The sequence below is a fragment of the Pinus tabuliformis genome, chromosome 9 (genome assembly GCF_031772625.1).
Source record: "Pinus tabuliformis cultivar Carrire ecotype Pingquan chromosome 9, CPIR1, whole genome shotgun sequence".
In the NCBI taxonomy this organism is placed as follows: Eukaryota; Viridiplantae; Streptophyta; class Pinopsida; order Pinales; family Pinaceae; genus Pinus; species Pinus tabuliformis.
The window spans coordinates 1,441,824,300-1,441,847,033 of NC_142307.1; the positions used below are offsets into that span (position 1 = coordinate 1,441,824,300).

A 22,734-nucleotide genomic window follows, 5' to 3' on the forward strand; every position below is an offset into this window, starting at 1 on the left:
GTAGGTTCAACAAGACACCCATTTACTTTCATGTTAAATGTTAAAAGATAAGTGACATAATTTCATGTTAGAAAATAGTTGTTGAAAGTTTCTCATTGGCATAATTGCTAAAGAGCCTTTCATCAACATCCAGCCACTCCACTCAAATGAAAATGGTAGTTGTTGTAGAGTTTTTTTCTGGCCATATAGCCAAAGAAAAATATGAACATCGATACATAATCTTTTGTTAAAAGTAATGGAATGAAATTTTATAAATGTTTACTTTTTACCACTCTCTTGTGTTAAATTGTTTTTGCCAAGTCAACCTTTCATAACTTTGTCTATATCATTACAAGATTGTCAACCTACTTGGCCGAAGTATAGGGTGTAATCTTGCCAACAGTTTAACAATTTTTGGTAATTGGTAGTTCGTTTAGTTTTTGCCTAAGTCAACCTTACATAACTTTGTCTATGTCATTACAAGATTGTCAACCTACTTGGCCGAAGTATAGGGTGTAATCTTGCCAACAGTTTAACAATTTTTGGTAATTGGTAGTTCGTTTTGGAAAATAAAAACATTTGTTTTCCTCCGTGCAAGGAAAGAACTGCTAGAATTTAGCTAATTAGTTGCATAAGTAGTTAATAGTTTTTGTATAAAATATAAAAGACGAGAGCTTAAGAGGGTTTTAATGTTTTTCCTTATTTTCATCTCTAAATTAAAAGTGTGTTGAACGTTTTCGTGTGTGATCTCAACAAATTATAGAGCGATAATCTTTACGTTATTCCCATTTTCTTTCTAATTTGTGTATTTATTTCCTTATCCATGCATGTATATGTTTGTTGTAACATATGTTTTCTTGTATAATGAAATTTCTATTTTCCATACACTTAGGACATATTATATCTCAAGAATAATTTATTTAACAAAATTATGTATTTTTTGAGTAGTCCATTTTAGTTGTTGTAGTAAGTCTTTCATTTTCGCAGTTGGAGATTTAATTTCTGATTTGATTTCAATTTAAAATATTGTAGTTGCAATATGTTTTTGTAACAATAGTTGTAATTAATTTCCATAGCATCATTGTAGTTTATTTCATATAACAAGTTATTAGTTGCTATTGTTTCATTTTCTACCATAGTTATTTATTTTTATTCTATTTATTTTTTAGATGTTTTATCGAATTTCTATAACTGTAGATGATTAGTTTGCACTACAAGGTTAGTTTCAAGTTGGATAAATTAGTTTTAGAGTAGTTGTAAATGTTTAATTGTGCCATTTAGATTTTAGTAAATTATGTATAAAAAAATGTCCATATTGTATAAATTTTCTTTTAATTGAATAAGGCTAAAGGAGTTTAGACTCAAAAATTGCAAATATAATGCACAATGTTTTTGAAGCTTACAACTCTAGATTGTAAGCTTAAAGTAGGGCTCTACTTGTATATTGTTTGAGCTTGTCAATATGTTTGCTTTCAATTTTATACAATTTTAGTTATTCATTGTATGCTTGAGTGTGTTCATTAATTTTATTGCTTTAATTTTGAGGTTGTCGTTTATTTGACAAGTTCCCCATTATAATGGAGTAGAACTAGATAATGTTTTGAATACTCACTTAGATTGCTAACATTTAAAATTTGTTCTATTATGGTTCTGGATTGAAGGAAGGTATAGATGTTGGTTATTCACTTCTTGATCCAAAAGATAGGTGCACCTCGATTTCCTACAACTTCAAGCTTAAATACATCGACCACACTGCCAAGTATGAGACCTTGGTTCTGACTCGGGGAGGCCTTTGATTTGAAATTTAAATTGTATGTATATTTGATGATTTGAAAATCATTGTGTGGTAAGTAAGAAATTCGAATTCATTGTCATTCATATAATTTAAATGCTACCAAGAAGAGATATGGAGTTTATTTTTGGAATTTCAATCTTGTAATAAGTTGAAAATAATTAATATTATATTGTATTAATGGAGAAATGGTTCATGGTTGTAACGTAACTCCTTAAGTTAGGATTAGTTCCAAGGTTGTAGGAGTTTGTTCTCACCTCCCTATTCTTTTGAGATGTATTTAATGTCTTATCTTTGGTTAATTGATGTGAGAGTGGACGCTCCAATTTGTGTAGCCTCCAGGTGCAGCTTGCTCACTTGTGAGTAGCTGGTTTATCCAATTCATTTATTTCCTTTCCAATTTTTCTAACATGGTATCAGAGCTCAGATCTGGTGAGCTTGATTTACCTACAAAGCCTTATTGGCTACATTAGAGCCCTAGTGGCTATAGAGCCTTTGTGGCTACAGTTCCCCAGTGGCAACATAGGAGCCTCAGTGCTCAAAGTTTCAGAGTTTAGGTGGTCGGGAACGACATACCTTACTCACAAGAGAAATTTACTTTCTCACAGGTCTTAGCGTACCTCCCGCTGAGCACAAAGCGGTCATTACATTTTTCGGCCTGACAGAAGCAATGACCATCATGGATATCAGGGTACGACTTTCTTCATCGCCCCAAAAATCACGTTTTTCCAGAAATATAGGGTGATGGTGTATTTTTTATGGTTTTGTGCATGAGATCTTGCCAGATCGGTGGTGGATCTAAGTTGTAGACACAGAGATCGTGGTAGAATGGTGGAAGATCTGTGATCGATTCAAAGGTTCTGGTATGTGTTGAGATTTTTTTTTACTGTAGCTTGTAATTGTTCACTTAGTTAGAATAAATTGAAGATCAGGGGATCTGGAATCCGGTTAGTCGAAAATAAACAATTTCACATAATATTATCTCAATGAGACTAACAAACTTGATGGGACTAATTATACCAATTGGAAATTCAAGCTACAGACGTTGCTTAAGGGATCAAGTGCTTGGTCGATCGTCAGCGACGATGAACAGAAGCCGACCATTTCGGTAGGTGGTATGGCAACACTAATACAGGATTGGGATAAAAGGGACAATAAGGTGAAAGTCTCATTGAAGATGTATGTTAAAGACAACATTATCCCACATATCAGAGACTGTAAATCGTCCAGTGAGATATGGAGTACACTCAAGAACCTTTACCAGATGCAGAACACCAATCATGTCTTGTCACTCAAAGGTAAGTTGTTTTCCATGAGGATGGAGGAGAATGAATCTGAGACTGGATTCATTGCACAGGTCAAGGACCTGAAGGACAAATTGGGTGACATCGGGGAGAAGGTGTCTAATTTTAATCTTGTCACAATTACATTGAATAGGATGATGGATGAATACCAGATGTTCATCACAGGCTTGTCTGCAAGGGACAAAGCCCATGCATTTGAAGAGCTAACAGGAATCCCGATACAGGAAGAAGAGTGGCGGTGAAATTTGAGATCACAAAGTGTCAATCTTGCTCTAATGGCGAAGAAGAAGAAATACTAAGGGAAACAAACACAGGGACAGAAAGGTGGTGGAATTTTTTAGAAGAAACCATTTAGAGATATGTCTCCAAGTAACAATGGTAAAAAATCTGACATTAAATGTTTTTGGGAAAACCGATCATTTGGCTCAGTTTTGTTTTAAGAGACAAACAAACGAGGCTAGAAATAAACAGAGAAAGCACACAAGGAACTTTGCCGATGAAGGCCACAGTCATGATCTTTGATTATTCATAGTTAATTTTGCTCCTTCAGCTCTTGAGGAGGATGAGGCTGAAATATGGTTCGTAGATTCAGGCGTGTCATCACATATGACAGGTAATAGACATTGGTTCGAGAATTTTGGAGAAACTACTTGTGGAGCTAACATATATCTAGGTGATGACAAAGGTTATTAGATCAGGGGGTACGGTGATATTCTAGTGATGTTTCCTGATTGTAATACTAGATATATTAAAAATGTCATGTATGTACCTGGGATCAAGAAGAACTTGATCTCTGTTTCAATGATGGAAGATCAAGACTTGCAAGTCAAATTCTTTAGAACATATTGTGTCGTAAAAGACAACAAGAAGGAACCAATTGCGTCAGGAGTGCATGTGGGAGGCCTGTATAGGTTGAACGTCAAGAGGATGCCACATCAAGCTTTGGCTTCAACATGATTGACAACTGAGAATCTTTGGCATCAAAGATTCAATCATCTTAACCTACAATATCTCATGCTACTACAAAGAAAAGGTATGGTTGATGGACTTCCTGCTTTTCAGAATGTTCATTTAGATTGTGATGGATGTGCATTAGGGTAAATGGATAGGGAAGAGTTTCCTTTGAATGCCGATAGGAAGAAAAGATATATTCTGGAGCTTGTGCATACAGATATATGCGGACCTATGCAGAGTGGGTCGCTAGGTGGTGCATATTATTTTCTACTCTTTACTGATGATTGCACTAGATTCTCCCAGGTATACTTTATCAGAAAGAAGAACCAGACATTTCAATGCTTTAAAAAATTTAAGAATATGGTGAAGAAGAAGACAGGGAAATTCATTAAGATTCGCCGCTCTGATCAAGGGGGATAATACAAGTAAGGAGAGTTCATGAAATTTTGTAGGACTCATGGGATTATTCAACAGTTCACAGTACCTCACACTCCGCAGTAGAATGGAGTTGTTGAACAAAAGAACAGAACCCTTGTGGAATGCACACGAAGTATGCTTCAAGTTAAGGGTCTATCCAATGGTTTTTGGGCTGAAGCCATCAACACTGCACTATGCTTGGAAAATAGGAGTCCAACTAAATGTCTCAACTTTAAAACTCCTTTTGAAGCATTTTATGGATACAAGCCTGCAGTGAATCATTTAAGCGTTTTTGGGTCAAAAGCCTTTGCCCATATTCCCAAGGATGATAGGAAGAAGTTAGACCCTAAGGCCATTAAATGCATCTTTGTAGGATACAACACTAAGTTTAAAGCTTATAAGTTGTTTAATCCTTTGACTCATAAAGTTTTTGCGAGTCAAGATGTGCTATTACATGAGTAGGTTGAGGAAGGAAATAAGGAGAACAACATTGAAGAGTGGCACATTCCATTGTTGATCGAAGAAAGCAACAAGGAAAATCAGCAGTAGCAGCAACAACAACAACAACAAAAAGAGGAAGAAGCAGGTGATGTAATCAGTAAGTCAAGCCCGTTAAGGCCTAAAGCAGACAGATTTGAGGAGAGTCCCTTACCAAGAATATCAGGTAGGCATACTACCCTACCATCCAGATTGAAAGAATAGGCATTGATGTCAAACATTTTAAATGTTATAGAGTCCACAAATTATAAAGAAGTTAGTCAATATCATGAGTGGAGGACCACAATGAATGAAGAATTTGAATCTATTATTAGAAATAATACTTGGGAACTAGTTGAATTGCCTGAAGGAAAAATACCGATAGGTTGCAAGTGGCTTTACAAACCTAAATTTAATTCAGATGGGAGTATAGAAAACTTTAAAGCTAGATTGGTAGCAAAGGGTTATTCACAGAAAGAGGGAATTGTCTATGAAGAAAACTTTGCTCCTGTAGCCAAACTGAACACTATTAGGATGTTAATTGCTGTAGCTACAAAACATCAATGGAAGCTACACCAGTTATATGTTAAGTCTACATTTTTAAATGGTGATTTAATTGAAGAGGTTTATTTAATGCAACTTGAAGGGTTTGTTAAACAAGGGCAGGAGCATTTAGTTTGTAGATTGAAAAAGATCCTTTATGGTTTAAAACATGCACCCAGGTCTTGGTACGAGAACACTGATTCATTTTTCTTACAGCATGGTTTTCATAGGAGTAGTAATGATCCAAATCTATATACCATGTATGATGAACAAGGGCAGATAATTTTGATTTCCTTGTATGTGGATGACATGATTATAATAGGTAATGCAGATGCATTAATCAAATAAATCAAATTGCAGATGTCACAGGTTTTTGAAATGAAAGACCTCAGAAGTTTACATTACTGTCTAGGTCTGGAAGTGTGTAGAGACTCTGAGCAAACTTCCTTACTCAAGGGAAGTATGTCAGAGGGTTGCTCAAAAATTTCAGAATGGAACAATGTAAGACAACATCAATACCTTTGCAGCAGAATCTGAAATTGTGCAATGACGATGGCTCTAAGGAGGTTGATGCTACTTTGTACAAGCATCTAGTTGGTAATTTGATATATCTAACTACAACTAGACCAGACTTAGAATACTCTATTAGTGTGCTCAGCCAATTTATGTCTAAACCTCTTGAATGTCATTGGCTTGCAGAAAAAAGTGTACTGAGGTATCTTCATGGTACTTGTGATTATGGTATTTTTTACACTGATACATCTGATGTTACTTTAGCAAGTTTTTCAGACTCTTATTGGGCAGGTAACCTGGATGATCGACAATCTATCACGGGTTATGCATTTAGTGTTGGATATGGGGTCATAGCATGGAGTAGTAGAAAGCAGAGCACTGTGTCTTTATCTTTAGTTGAAGCCGAGCATTGTGTCTTTATCTTCAACTGAAATCGAGTACCAAGCAGTATGCACAACGAAATGTGAAGCTATCTGGTTGAGGAGGCTTCTCCATGATGTAGGAGAAGAGCAGATAGAAGCAACCGTCATCAAATGTTACAACCAGAGTTCCATTAAGCTCGAAAACAACCCAATGTTTCATAAGAACACGAAACACATAGACACTCAGTTTCACTTTGTGAGAAAAAAGGTCTAGTCAAAGTAATTTTTTATTGAATACTGTAAAACATGTGACAATATGGCTGATATTTTTACAAAGCCTCTTGGGAAAGTAAAGTTTGAATTGTTTAGGGGGATGTTAGGACTTCATGATAATCCTTTCTCCATTAAGGGGGAGAGTTGAAAATAATTAATATTATGTTGTATTAATGGAGAAATGGTTACATGGTTGTAACATATCTCCTTAAGTTATGATTAGTTCCTAGGTTGTAGGAGTTTGTTCTTGCCTCCCTATTATTTTGAGATGTATTTAATGTCTTATCTTTGGTTAATTGATGTGAGAGTGGATGCTCTAGTTTTTGCAGCCTACAGGTGCAGCTTGCTCACCTGTGAGCTGTTGGTTTATCCAATTCATTTCTTTTCTTTCTATTTTTTCTAACATAATATTCATTTATTAGAGAGAAAATTGCATGCTTGTGTTAGCAAGTGCCACATCAAACATAGCCCCATTAAATATTTAATTGATAAGCTATCAATTAAACTTGCTTCGAGGTATTAAGTACTAGGGAAATGAGGATTAATAGATCATAACATTTATTGACCAATAAGGGTATATGTTGGGGTCATCAATGATGAAGAAAAGATCATATCTTTAGATTACTATAGGAATACGATAATAAAAACAATGACAAGTAAGATATCCAAGAATGTCAAATTTACGAAGAATTTGTTTGACTTATATGATCATTTCAAGAAAGCACTTGGTGTGAAAGAAAATAACTCCATATAGTGTGAGGGGGTAACTAAGTGATTTAAGTAAGCCTAATTATAAATGTGGGTTTTTCTTGTTTTGAATTTGAAAGAAGAACGTAGATCAAGTTATTCATGTAGTACATAGTTATATTTGCTTCAATGTTTCAAGGCTTGAAGTCTATGAAACAAAAGGTATACAACACTTGACACCTCTCAAGTTTGGAACCAAGCCTTACTAGTGGAAGTTATAAAATATTTACCTATCATTGAAACCCATGTAAAAGATAATTAAAAATGATGCAGTTTTCCATAGGACAAAGGATGAGAGAGGAGAATTTGAAAATATTATGCTTTCCATTATAGCTCCTCCGACCTTGAATAGTCTAAACTTTGGTAAATCTTTAAACTTATATGCATTTGCACCTAATCAATCCCTTGCTATCGTACGCACTCAACAAGATGAGGGAGTGAGATTTTGATATAATATATCAACATCGATTATCAAGGTTTCAAACTTAATTATTTAGTGGTTGAGTGATCCATAAATTTCCATCGATATTACACTACAAATTTCATCATATTAAATATACTAAAACATATTATAAAATCTGAAATCTATGTTATGAGAGTTTGTTTCTCCTTTGATTTATGAATCTATTAATTATTGTTATTTTGTATGCATGCAAATTATAATTATGCAAAAAATAGAATAATCACTCAAAAACCACAATAACTCAAGATATGACCTAGGAAATCCTTTTGGGAGAAAACCCAATTGGAAGGTGAAGCTTCTTTGCTCTCTCTTTCGCTAAATGGAAATGGATGCAAGTACAAAGAAGTGAGACTTGTGGCTTGTGGGCTACTACAGTGCACAAAAGCTCCTTGTTTTCTCTCTCCCTATCCACTCTCGATTACTCTGCTCATATATGGAAAAAAATTCACTTGAATAGAATGGAACCCCTTTTCCTCCTAGTGGCTGATTATAACATAGTCTGATAGCCTACCAATGGTTAAATTTGACTCCTTTAACTCTTAATTAGAGTTATAATATGGACTCTTCTAGATAATATTGAATCTTATAAAGTATTCTTCATCATGATCATGTGGCTAGCCCATTTTGTCATGAATAATGGGGGCTAACATGACATCCTCTCAAATTATGGTGGCCAAAACAGGAAGGTCAACTTCTGATGGCATAACTTTTGCATATAGACTCTGATTGAGGTGATTCTTGCACCATCAGAGGGGTTTATGTCTGTATAATAGTGCTAGGGGGTGCTACACTTAAGGAACAAAACTTTACGCCCAATCAATTCCATTCAATGACTCAAACTGTTTCTAGAAGATTTCAAACCCTAATTTTCTAAACTAGGAACTGCCGGGAAAAATGGTCTTCTAAGATAATTCCTCCACTTTTTCCAATACAAGAGCAACAAGATGCATGCCAAATAATATAATGGTCCAATATAGATAATTGAGAAACAAACACTGATCATGGTAAAAGTAGTTAAGTGGCACGAGACTTACATTTCAGAAGCTACATGAAGATGATTATTCCATATGCCATTGTTGGTATCTACTCACTTAGAGGACGAGGAAACCCAAACTAAGTAGGAGTACATTTTTTATATCAAGATTGCCACCATTGTTTATGGACAAGGGTTGTAGACTAGTAGCCGAGAAGCAAGATCAAATTGATACTAATGAAATAATATGGGATACTAAAGTGTCATTATATATAACAAGCAACGTCTTCATACTTGCAAATATGGATTCATGCTACTGTGATTCAAAAAACTATTTGCAACATGCATATATTCCTAGTTACTTGGATGTGAAAATAGGAGTAACTCATCACTTTATTGTCTCATATATAGGAAATATGTATTTTTAACAATAAACATCTTCTTAGCCTCTTTCCAACAAGTAGTGAGCATTCCTCCATGATGCAAATTTGGATTAAAAACATTGTTAAAGTTAGAAGAGGAGATAAAGAAAGTTAATAGTATATTTTGAGCTCACTAAAAGATAATTAAACATTGACTTGATAAGCATGCATCTAGCAACAAGTATTTCCAAGTTTGTGATCTCATCTTGAAATGGGACATGATGAGTGAGCCAAAAGGAAAGCGCATGGAGTTTCGACAACTTTGGCTTGGACCTTTTGAAGTGGTTGAGAAGATTGACATGGTACATAGTGATTGCAAATACAAAAGAAAGTCTAAATCTCCTTCCTATTAATGATCAATTGTTCAAGTGGTATTTTAGTTAGTTTAACCTTAAAGTGGCTAGCTTGTACATAGTAGTTTCATTTCAGTGTTAATTTTTATCTTTTGGTTTTTGCAATTTTTTCATAAGTAGTTTTTATTTTTCATACAATATTTTTCATTCTTTACTTGAAGTTGTTTTTGTTTTTCTATTATTAGGCTTCTTTTACAAAAACATTAGATTTATTATCATGTCAACACAACTCTTGCTTTCTTAAGTGCATATTTTTTTAAGCCTTCCACATGCACCAATGCTTGGTGCATAAGGATTGAAGTTGAGAAAACTCCATGTGCTACATTTAAGTTATGATTTGGAAGAAAGTGGACTTGAAAGACAAACAATGATATTATGAGAAGATTCAAAAGTAATTATTGGATTTGAAGGATTCAAAGTGATTAATCCTTTGATGAGCATGGCATTGATTTTGGTTGATGAACCAACTTGTCAAGGTAATCCATTCACCACATTAAAAATCAATGAGCCATGTGAACAATGAAATACTAGAAGTCTAAGGTTAACAATAATAAGGGGATATTATTAATACTCAAGAGTGGTGAATAAAATAATAAATTTTTAAAGCTGGTAGTCAACACCATCAAGGTTCAAAAGAGCTATTGCTCCTCTCATTCACCAATTACAAGAGCAATACATTAATAGTAAAGGATTTGGAATGGAAATACTGCATATAAAAGGGGTCATGTAGATATCTTAGCTAATGTTATGGATGTTAATTGGTAATGAAGAAAGTTATATGATGTCATGGTAACTCCATCAAGGCAATCGACACTCACGACTAGTGGGGAAACATCAAATAATCAAATTCATGCCAAGAGAAAATCGTTTACATTGAAGTTAAATAATCCTTGTGATTATGATTTTAGCTATGACCATTTATTCGTGCTCAAGAAAAAATAACCTTATCACTTGTTCTTTTGATATAGTTGATGAGTTGAGTGAAGTTAGTTTGCTAAAGGAACCATGAACTCCCTTGCCAGGGGAAATTTTACATGGACCCACTCCATGTAAAAATTCATTTTCAAGGAAAAGAAATTCAAATTTTCCTACTTTTGGATTCGTATCTCAAGTGTTTCATAAATTGATAAATGGATTTGTTGAATGTGTTGCCATTTGTTAAGGCCCAACCTAGTAGTCATGGGGACTCCTTTTTATTTTTCAATTTAGAATTAAGCTTTATTGTGAAAGAGTACTTTCTTCAATCATTTTTATCTAAATGATACCTTCTGGAGCATAATGACTAATCAGTTTCACTTGTGATTACATGGAAACTTACATTTTTGAGATGTGCTTCAAGGTTGATTGATTGCATAGTGCTTATTTTTTGATTGCTTAAAAATGATTATTTTAAGAGTTTGGTTCACACATGATTTCAAGTTATTTCCATAACTCTGTTCATGCATGAATATGTTTTGGTTCATGCCAATTTTATGATTGATTGAGAATTTATGTCATTTTAAGACTTGATGTACCTTAATATACTTATGTGTATGTATCATGCTTGACTATAATATGTGGCATTAAAAAAATCATTTTTGAGCATAGTCATTTATCTACCAAACACAATATTGCACATAAAGTCATGTAGCTAGTAATGAGCAGAAACAGGCTTAATGACATTTTCATGTGAGAATGTAGTATTCCTACTTAGGAAATATAGTGATAAACAAAGCAAAAATTTACATGCAATACATAAAATCCAACATGCAGTAAGTAACCTACAAATTTAGCAAAGAAATGAGCAGAGCTGAGCCATTTTATTATGTATGCAAGGGGAAAGTACAAATCTGAATGGAGTGAGCACACCTGGGCTTACTAAAGCAAGATTGAAAACCCCAGGAAGTACTTGACCTACTGCTAGGAAGTACTTCCCCTTCCATTTCTGCATTGGCCCTGGAAATCTGCAACTACTGGTTGGAAAGAAGATGGTTTTTGGCCCTGTAGAGTGCTCATAAAATGACGAGAAATTAACCTTGGCCTCTCCTCAAGAAACCCAAAAAAACCTATAAAGGGTTAGGCCTGGTTCCAACCTCCAAAATTCACCCCAAGTTCAATGTACTCGTTAATCAACTATGTAATTTGAACTCCCAGGAAATTCTGCTTCCAAAGTCCACCAAAATTTTGGAGTACCCTTCTCCCAAATTCTCCTTATGCCTCCAATCCAACCCAACTCCAAAATCTCGGAGTGAGCCCCCACAACAAGCAAACCACACCAAGGGATTGCTCAGGTTTAGTCCAGTCACTTATGTGCTAGCCCAGATCAATAAAACTCGGCCTATAGTGTAGCCCCTCAACCCACCAGGAAAACCCCAGCAAAATTGGTGCTAAATCATAAGGGAATTTGCTTCTAAATTCTCTAAATTGATGCTGCTCTATAGTTCACTCTCCCTAGGAATGCGTAGTCCCTATCTGCACACACAATGCTCCAGAATGCCATGAAATACCCTATCAAGATACCTCCAGAACAACTCTACAATGCTCCAATGGCTCCCCTTGTGTGGCACTCGAAGTCCACCAAAGAAAGAGTTGAGACTTCCCCTTGGAAATCTCGTGTGATGAACAACACTTGTAGGCTTGGCTCAACAGCTCAAGCATGTTAGGTAAGTTCGATTGTCAAAGGTTTAAAAGCCTCCAAATGATGCATGATTCTCCTATTTATCCTTGAGCTTCGTTTATCCATGTGGGTCCCATGCATCAAAACCCTCTTGCCTTTCTCCCTCCAAGAGTGCGAATTGTCTATGGGGTGCATATTTCCCTTTGGGGGTGCCCCCCACAATCCACTAAGAAATAAATTTGCCCCTTTTTCCCTTTGTTGGAGCCTTCCTTAGCCAAAAATTTCAAGTGAGGCCCTACAACCCACTTTTTTGAAGTTGAAAACCAAAAATGTCTAAAATGGAGAAAAAATGTATTTTCACTTTTTCACTTAGCAATATTTGCTAAGTGGGAATATCACAGTCCTCCTTGCAAAAATTTTGCTTGCACTCAAGAAACTGTAGTGATGGGTGCTGAAGTATCTGTTCACCCTCCCAAGTAACATCCTCATCGGGCAGGTTCTTCCATCTGATAAAAAATTCCTTGATAACTATACTCCTCAATCTCCTCTCCCTGGTCTTAGAATAGCCTCAGGCTCAAGAACCAAATTCCCATCATCATCCAACGAAGGTAGCTCAGTAGCTGCTATCAAACGTTGTCTCAATACCTTACTGAGGCATGAGACATGGAAAACATTGTGCACCTTGCTTCCAAGAAGAAGCTCCAACTTGTATACCACCTCACCAATCCTCCTAGTCACTTTGTAGGACCCATAAAAATGTGGTTGTAGCTTCTCAACCCCCTTCTTCTTCAGCGTGGACTACCTATATGGTTGGAGATGCAAGAAAACCAAGTTTCCCACCTCAAAATGTCTCTCAACCCGATGCCTATCTGCATACATATTTTGCTGGTTTTGGGCTATCTGCAAATTATCTTTGAGAGCCTTAAGGATGTTTTGGCTCTCCTGTATCGAATATTTGGCTCTTGGGGCCCAACTGTCTCCAAAAAAAAGGCCAGCAAAAGATAAAACATCATATCCATTTAAGGCTTGGAAATGTGACATACCAATAAACATGTGATAAGTAGTATTGTAACAATACTCCCCCAAGTGTAGCTATCTCACCCAAGTTCGATGTGGCCGTGTCACATAATTTCACAAATACCCCTCCAACCATTTGTTAACTATCTTGGTTTTCCTGTTTTTCTGGGGATGGTAGTTGGTACTAGGAGTAAGCTCTATTCCCACCATCTTGAAGAGCTCATATCAAAAAGCCCCCATGAAGTGGTTGTCCCTATCACTGAATATGGTTTTGGGAAGACCATGCAATTGGAAAATATCCCTAAAAAATAGCTCCGCAACTTGTGAAGCAATGTACCTGGAGGGGATAACAAAGAAGTGGGCATACTTCATCAACCCGTCCACCACTACATATATACAGTCACGACCCTGCACCATAGGGAGTCCTATGATGAAGTCCATCAAAATGCTCTCCCACTTCCCCTTGAGAATGGGAAGCGGCTGTAGTAACCTGACAAGATGATTCAACTCTCCCTAGTTCCTCTAGAAGGCCTCACATTCTTGCACATGCCTCAAAACGTTCCCCTTGGGGCCCCTCCAAGTGAAACACTCCCTAACTATCTTGTAAGTCTTTAGGAACCCCTGATGTCCTGAAAATTGTGAATCATGGGTTGCATGGAGAATATTCTCCCTCAACTATGAATTAGATACAAGATATATGTGCCCCTTGTAGTAAATGACATCATCTATCACCCGGTAGCTGTTATGAAACCAGCTCAAGAAAAATATAGAAAAGATAGATCAACGCCTTAAAATTCAGCCTCTTTGATTGGGAAACATCCTTTACATTACATAAATGAACAATTCTTGGATGATACAAATGAAAAGACCTCCTTTCTATATATAGGAGTCTAAGGGGTCATAACATAATCAGAGATGACATAACAATAATAATGTAAGGGAACACTAATAACAATAGTGGGCTTCTATGTGGCACAATAGTAACAATATGGGCACTACATGGGTACATCAATATAATAAGTGGGTTGTAATAATAACAATAAGGGGTTACACTAGTAGTATAGGGGCCTAACAGTAGCACTCAACCCCATGAGTACCATCCAGGATCTCACATGCCTTTCGATCCTTGGAGTACTCCACCAAAATATGCACCTTCCAGTCATGGCAAATTCTCATGAGTGAAAGTGTCGAGGGTCTACTGGATAGGGCTTCTGCCACTATGTTCTGCTTGTCCTTGACATGCTCTATGTCAAAGTCATAGGCCTAAATCTTGTTGACCCACTTCTGCTACCTCTTGTTGAGGCCCTTCTGCTCCAAAAAGTGGTGAAGGCTGTTATGATTGGTCTTCACTCTGAGCTTGTTGCCCACCAAGTACTGTTGGAATTTGGCCAATGCATGCATGATGGCCAACATCTCCTTGTCATAGATAGAATACAACCTCTCATGACTAAGGAGCTTCCGACTCTCCAAATCTATCGGGTGGCCTCCCTACGACAACACTACACCAATTCCCTCACATGATGCATCACACTCCAAGGTGAATGGCTATGTAAAACAAGGAAAAGTCAACACCGAACAACTGCTCATTAGGTCCTTGAGGTGCTCAAATTCTACCCATGCTCTATTCATTCATGCAAATTCCCCCTTCTTAGTCAAATCTATGAGGGGTGCTACTAACTGTGAGAAGCCCTTTATGAACTTCTTGCAGTATGTGAAAATGACCACAAACCCACTCAACTTGGTCACATTCTAGGGAACTGGCCAGTCCCGTATGGCTCTAATATTCTCCTCATTCATCCACACTCCATCTTATCCAATAATGTGCCCCAAGCATCTCAGTTAGCCCAAACTCACACTTGGACAACTTCGCATAAAACTGCTACCCCTCCAAGATATGAAGTAACTCCTCTATATGATATAGGTGCTCCTCCCACATCCTGTTGTAAATTAGTATGTCATCAAAGAACACTAGCACGAACTTGCACAACTGCTTGCAGAACACATGGTTCATGCAGAACTGGAAGGTAGTAGGTGTGTTGGTAATCCCAAGGGGCATAACTAGGAACTTAAAATTGCCATAGTGACACCTGAAAGATGTCTTAGGGATGTCCTGATCCCTCACCCGAATCTAGACCTACCCTGAGTGTAAGTCTATCTTAGAGAAGTATTTAGCTCCTCTAAGCTCATCCATAATCTCATTTATGTGGGGAATGGGGTACTGTTTCTTTAGGTTCTTATTAAGGGCCTGGTAATTAATGCACATCCGCAATGTACCATCCTTCTTCTTCAACAGAACAACTAATGAAGCGAAGGGGATAGAGCTAGGCCTAATGTGCCCCAATGAAAACAACTCCTGGATAAATCACTCAATCTAATCCCGATAGACCTTAGGATGTCTATAAGGGGTCGTAACGAATGCTTGTACCCCTGGCTCTAGCTCAATGGTGTGCTCAAACCCACTATCAAGTGGCCGCCTTGGTGGGATGTCTCCAAATACTATGGGGTGCCTGTCTAGGATGGCATGGGCGTCCAGGTGTGGTGGTTTGGGCCCGCCCCTTGCATCATATATCCTAAGATCTACAACCCACTCTATATCCCCATGTATAAAGTCTACCTTCATCCTATTCACTGACACTATCTATGGGGGATATGAGTGCATGCATCTCAGTAAAACTGACTTCCCATCAGGCCATGTGAAATCCATCTCCAATTTCTGCCAATCAGTGGTAACTCACCCTAAGAAGTAGAGCCATTGAATTCCAAGCACCACGTTGGTGTCTGGAATGTCAACCACAAAGAAATGGCCCGTCATCGAATAGTTCCCCATCACCATTGTCATCTCGAGAACATGTTTGGTAAACTACATGGTGCGGTCTCCTAACATCGAAACAAAGAATCCCTCAAAGGAATTTGCGTGCATGCCTCTCCTCTCCACCATCTAGGCATCTACAAAATTTTGGGTTGCCCCACTATCTACTAATACTGAAACACATTGTCCTTGCACCGTGCCCCTGATCCTCAACATAAGGTTCTTCGACACCCCCCGAAGTGAAGCGATAACTTCTGCTATTGGTAAGAAAGGATCTCCTTTAGGTGGGGGTGGTGGTCCTCCTTCTCCTCCTCCTCCTATGGACACCTATGGCTCATCGTCACTAGTTCCAATCTCCTGCTCTTCCTCATCCTCCAAATCACTATCAGAAAACACCTCTATGTAGTGGGCCTTGCCCTTGGTACATCTGTGCTTTGGTGCCCACGACTCCTAGCAAGTGAATCAAAACTTCCTCCTATGAAGGTCTCTCTGGGTCTCATCGTCCAACTATCCATGCCCCTAAATATCTCGTTGTGGTGGAGGCCTAGTGTCGTGACCCCTTTGTGGAAAATGAAATCGTGGTGGAACTGGTGCCCTAGGCTTGGGGATCACATCTTGTAAATCCCTAGCACAAGATACTACCTCCTATAAAGTGGTGGGCTTGCGGGACCTCACTAACCCATGTAACGACTCAACCAAGCCCTCAACAAAGGTGTAGACCCTCTTGGCATCCTACAAGTCCGACACCATCACTGATACCCTAAAAAACTATGTTATGTAGTGCTCTAGGCTGCCTGTCTATCTAAGTTGTGTAAGATCTCTGAAATGTGCCTCTGGATCTCTCTTGTCAAAATGCTCCACAACCCTCCATGTGAAGACCTCATAGGAGGTCACACTAGCATGCCCTAGCGTGGTAAAACCATGGAACCACCGATCATGTGTTGCTCCATCCAAGTGCAAAGTATCCATTTTGATGGTTTCCACCTCAGTCATCCAGCTAAGCTGAAAATACGTGTCTAGCTTCTCAACCATGCCCTATCTATGCACTTGGATGACCCATAAAAAGTGGGAAGATACATCCTCTCAATAATGTGTTGCAGCTCTGAATTATGTGTGCGTGAGCCCCTTGCGCCCTTGCCCTTTTCATTCTACTTGAGCTGGCAGAAATCTTGGAAGGACAATGCAACTCGAAAATCCTCCCCCATAGATTTCCACTCCTTAAAGTATTCTCCCATAGGCATGTCATCCTAACTAGCTTGCTCCCCTGCTCCTAAGGGCAAGAATGTGAGCAACATAGTCCTAGTTGGCCCATTGAAAACATGTGGATGAGTTAGGGGGGAATGGTGGTCATACTAGTGGGGAGCCCCTAAAGTTTCCTCAAATAGAATTTCTTGGTGAATGCCCTAGTCCTGACTCTGCTGCTTGATCTCCTCCAACATCTCCTTTTGTCCTTTGGCCAAGTCACTCAGGGCCCTCAAGAGGCTCTCAAAAGCTGCCTCCTCTTTTCTCTTTGGTTCCCCCGTATCTACTTCCACTATTGCCTATTATGGGGCCTCAGTTTCAGGTGTGATTTCCAAATCTCTCTCTTGACTCCTATACCTCTACTTCCGGTAGGTAATGTTATGCTTTTCCTCTATGGTCATAGAAATATCCTCACGGATAAGCCAAGACCAGAGTTCTGATACCACTGTAATATTCCTACTTAGGCAATACAATGATAAACAAAGAAATTTTTTACATGCAAAACATAAAATTCAACATGCAGTAAGTAACCCTCAAATTTAGCCAAGAAATGTGCAGAATTGAGCCATTTTATTATGTATGCAAAGGGAAAGTACAAATCTGAATGGAGTGAGTGCACCCGAGCTTGTTAAAGCAAGCTTGAAAACCCAAGGTGGGAAATTATGCTGACTAACTACTAGGAAGTGCTTCCCCTTCTATTTCTGCACTGGCCCTGGAAATATGCAATTGTTGGTTGGAAAGAAGATGTTATTTAACCCCTGTAGAGTGATAAAAAAAAATTCTGAGAAATTAACCTTGACCTCTCCTCAAGAAACCCACAAAAATCCTGAAAGGGTTGGGCCTCGTTCCAACCTTCAAAATTCACCCCAATATCAACGTACTCCTCAATCAACTGGGCAATTCGAACTCCTAAGAAATTCCGCTTCCCAAGTCCATAAAAAATGCCGAGTAACCTTCTCCCAAATTATACTTATGCCTCCAAGCCAACCCAACTCCAAAATCCCAGAGTGAGCCCCCACAACAAGCAAACAACAACAAGGCACTACGCAGGCCTATTCTAGTCACTTCTATGCTAGCCCAGGTGAAGAAAATTCGGCCCATAGTGTAGCCCCTCAACCCACCATGAAATCTCCTACAAAATTGCTGTTAAACCACAAGGGAATTTGCTCCTAAAATCCTGAAACTAATTCTTCTATATAGCTCACTCTCCCAGGAATGCATAGTCCCTATCTGCACCCAAACTGCTTGAGAATTCCATGAAATACCCTATCAAGATACCTCTGGAAAAACTCCACAATGTTCTAATGGTGCCCCTTGGGTGGCACTCGAAGTCCACTAAAGAAAGAGTTGAGACTTCCCCTTGGAAATCTTGTGTGTTGAACAACACTTGCAAACTTGGCTCAACAACTCAAGCATGCTAGGTAAGTTCGATTGTCAAAGGTTCAAAATCCCCCAAATGATGCATGCTTCTCCTATTTATCCTCGAGCTTCCTTTCTCCATGTGGGTCCCATTCGTTGACCCCCTCTTTCCTTTCTCCCTCCAAGAGTGAGAATTGTCCAAGGGGTGCGTACTTCCCTTTGGGGGTGGCCCTCACTATCCACTAAGAAATCGATTTTCCCCTTTTCCCTATGTTGGAGTCTTCCTTAGCAAAAATTTGCAAGTGGGGCCCTACAACCTACTTTTCCTAAGTTGAAAAACAAAAATGTCAAAAATGGAGCAAAATTGTATTTTCACTTAGAAATATTTTCTAGTTGAGAATATCACAGAGAATGTCATGAAGCAGTGAAAACGTGGATTTAAAATGTATGGTAGTGATGTCGAGCCATGCCTAACAATGAAATATCATGAGCATGCAACCCACAAAATCACTTCACATGATTTGTAGTGATAAAGTCAAAACACGATATCAAGTGTGGTGGCGATGACACATTAGGTGGAAAAATCAAGGAGATGAGGGAATCGATGCATGCAAGTTCCATGTTTAGCTCCATCCAAGCATATGATACATGTTCCCATTGAATGGAAATTTTATAGATCAATTTCATCAATTACTAAGTGCTTCCCTATAAGTGGATTAGGTGCCTCAAGGCCTCCTTCACACATTAAAATTTGATTAACTCATGGACCGCTATAAAGGCCTATATAATAGCGCTGAAATATGAGCAAATGAACTTGGATCAATGTGAAATGAGTGTTTGTACAAACACAATACTTTAGCTAGCTGAGCTCTTTTGGACATATTTTTAGTGAGTCACCAACTTGAATTTCTTAATGCCAAAAATATTATCTATATGTTTTTGAGACATACAAATTCAATATAATCAACATAATTGATTTTGATACCAACATCTATGAAAATGTTGTTTAACTTTTTTTTTTCATGAAGTGACCAAACTTTCCCCACTGGTTGGATAAGGCTTAGCGTCTACCATGCTCATAGATAATTATCTCATCAGCTTGAGACTAGGTAGAGTTAATCAAAGGGTCTGAGTAGCAGCCGAATTAATTTCATTATGTTGATTGACATGTCTATTTTGGAATAGGGCTTCCAAAATTTTAATTTAATTGTCAATAATTATTAGGTGAATGGTAGGGATTTAATTCCATGGAATATTATAGAATATTCATAGTAGCATACACAAATCAATGGTCGAGATTTATCCTCAAAGTAGTTATGTCCTTTCAACTCTTTTAAATGTATTGATTAATTAAAAAAGATGTCATATAAACATGTATAATATGAAATGAGTTGACTTTTTGGGCATCTGGTATTGATAAGCCATGGTATTATCCCATGGTATTGTAACAAGGTCTATTTACACATTAAAAATTTCCATAATAAAGTGGGGGTAAATTTCCATTGTCATGAATCTTATTCCATATTTTTTTAAATGTATTTTTTTTAAATAGTGAGAAAACCTATCATAAATCAGTTGTCAAACCAACAATGGAGACAACTATCACTCGCTGCTATCCGCAGATGTAGGCTGACTCTTCACTGTTATTCAACAAAAACCTTCCACCTAGAATTAACCGCTAATGACCTGTAAAGGGACAAACTTTCACTCTCGCTAGATGCCTCTAAGTCTTGGAATGCTACCATATTTATTTACGTTTGAGAAAGATGAGCTCTTAGCCAAACATAAGCAATTCTAGGGTATATTCTATGCCCCATATTTTTTTAATATATACATATATAATTTATATATTAATTATTTTTATAATTAATAATAATTTAAAATAAAATTATAATTTAGTTAATTTTTATGTTTTTTCAAATTTAACCTCACGAAAAAAATGTTCAAATGCTATGGTTTTGCTAATTTTTAATATCTATCAGGGTTGATCCAAAGTGTTTATTGTTGAAATTTCTAACAATGAAGTTAATTTATGGTGTTAAGGTGTTCATTGGGTTTCAAAGCTTGTTTCAAAGTAAGAGCTATTCCAAACCCGTTGGAGCTTGAATCACTCTTGGTAGTGGCTGAAGAGTTAAACATGAGCAACCATGGATTTTCAATGTATCAACTATGCCTAACATGAGGTCGAAATTTTGATTTATACATCAATTCAATGCTTTTTGTTGGTTATCAAAACATTGGACAATCATTTCTCTATTTCGAAACTTAAGTTTTGGAGTTGTAGACTAAGTTATAGGCAAAAGGTTTTTATTGTGCTAAGAGACACCTTCTATAGCTCGGTATGAGGGCAATATTTAAGTATGTCCATGCTCAATGTAGAGTTGACACGTGTCCAATAAATAAAAAATAATAAAAATAATTTTCTCTAAACAAATTAATTTCGGTCTAAACAAAAATTTAAATAACCATATAAATAATGTCGCCCTAAACAAAAATTTAAATATATAAATAAAAAAGTAAAATTCTATTTACACAACAATTACAATTGCTCACACATGAGTGTATGTTGGGACGGTCGGGGCGGTCGGTTTTCACGACCCCGACCGGTATCAAATCCTGCAGAGGCTGCGCTGCAGCATATGATGTACTATGCATAGTTGTAATTAGACTTATATAGCTTCTTCAAAGGGGTTCGCCCTCCCCTGAAAGAAAAAAAAAACAATTACAATTGCTCACTGAGTTCGTTCAGCTTAGATTTGATCTTCTTCACATTCGCTCCACAATCATACAAATAAAAATTTAAAAGTGGATTTACACAACGATTACAATTTCTCACTCAGTTCATTCTGCTTATCTTCTTCGCATTTGTTACATTCGTGCTTGCTCCACAATCATATAAATAAAAAACTAAAAGTCGATTTACACAACAATTAGAATTTTTCACTGAGTTCGTTATGCTCAGATTTGATCTTCTTCGCATTCACGGATTTCGTGTTCGCGCCATATCCAAATAAATTTTCAACATAAGCTATCTTTAAAAATATAATAAGCATAGGTATAAGCATGTAATTATGTGCATGTACATCATTGAACCTGCATATCAAATGCAATGGGGAAGGTCCGACCCAATCCAGCATCTATATAAAGTTGTACTATTCAAAAGATCGAGGATTGAATCCTTTGCTTCTTTACATATTTTTTTTTAAACAACTTCTTGTGAGTGCATTCAAGAATTGAAACATTTTATATATATTTTGAATGGACATGGTATAAGAATTCAAATTGAAACATGATGTACGAATGTGGTAGAAAAATCCAAATCCATAAAAGTATATTTATAAAAAAACCAACCTTACTTTTAATTTTGCAGCAAAGCAAATCAAACCATACAACAAAACAATATTAACAAAATCTGTAGTAAGATATTCTTGTAGATGTGAGAAACAATGCAAATACAAAACTATAACTACTAGCAATTGTCCCAAAAGGTACAAAGAGAGGCCGATAGGATTATTAAATTGGAATTGTTGAATTTTTCTAGAAGAGTTAATTGGTTTGTAGAAAATACATCTCATTCATTTGCAATACCAAATCCATATTTTCTTTCTCTGAGTAAAATTTCAAAAGCATGAACTATGTGGTGTCTGGTACCGAGGCACATTTTCCATTTGGTTCTGAAAAAATCACGTGCCTAATCTTCCTAACAATATTTTGCACATCTCTATATGCCTTCCCTACCAGCAACACCAATGTCTACAAGAAGAATACCTACAACAATATCTAAGGCCAATCATCCTTTTAGTGGTTGAGGATGCCTTTCTAACATGGCCTATTCACTCAAATTTCAATCCCTATGTACCTATATTTTCACCTTGCCATTACTATAAACCACATGTTCCATTGTGGGTAACACCAATTATGTCTATTCATACACTAGTTTGGTCATCTTTGGTTATTACAAGTCCTTTCATGGCTCTGAGGTTACGTCAAGGTAGTTGTCAGGGTGGTGCGACAAGAGCATCCACTTCTTGATGTCAGTGTTTATTTGGCTAGAACTCTGTCACTTACCATTTTGAATCTATTCCACCTAAAGTGAGGAACAATATCCTTCAACTGGGAACAAGGGAATTTGGTGGTAG

The 22,734-nt window shown here is 37.2% G+C and overlaps 1 protein-coding gene across 1 annotated transcript; it reads left to right on the forward strand.

Annotated features, from left to right (window-relative positions):
* The first annotated feature begins 2,888 nt into the window (after positions 1-2,888).
* Positions 2,889-3,317, forward strand: LOC149153986 (uncharacterized). Its single transcript, XM_089443999.1, has one exon. The coding sequence runs from the start codon at positions 2,889-2,891 to the stop codon at positions 3,315-3,317; it is 429 nt and encodes a 142-aa protein (XP_089300125.1).
* The last annotated feature ends 19,417 nt before the right edge of the window (positions 3,318-22,734 follow it).

What these genes read in the sequence shown, in the direction of transcription:
- LOC149153986 (XM_089443999.1), top strand. Translation starts at nt 2,889, where the DNA reads ATGGCAACACTAATACAGGATTGGGATAAAAGGGACAATAAGGTGAAA.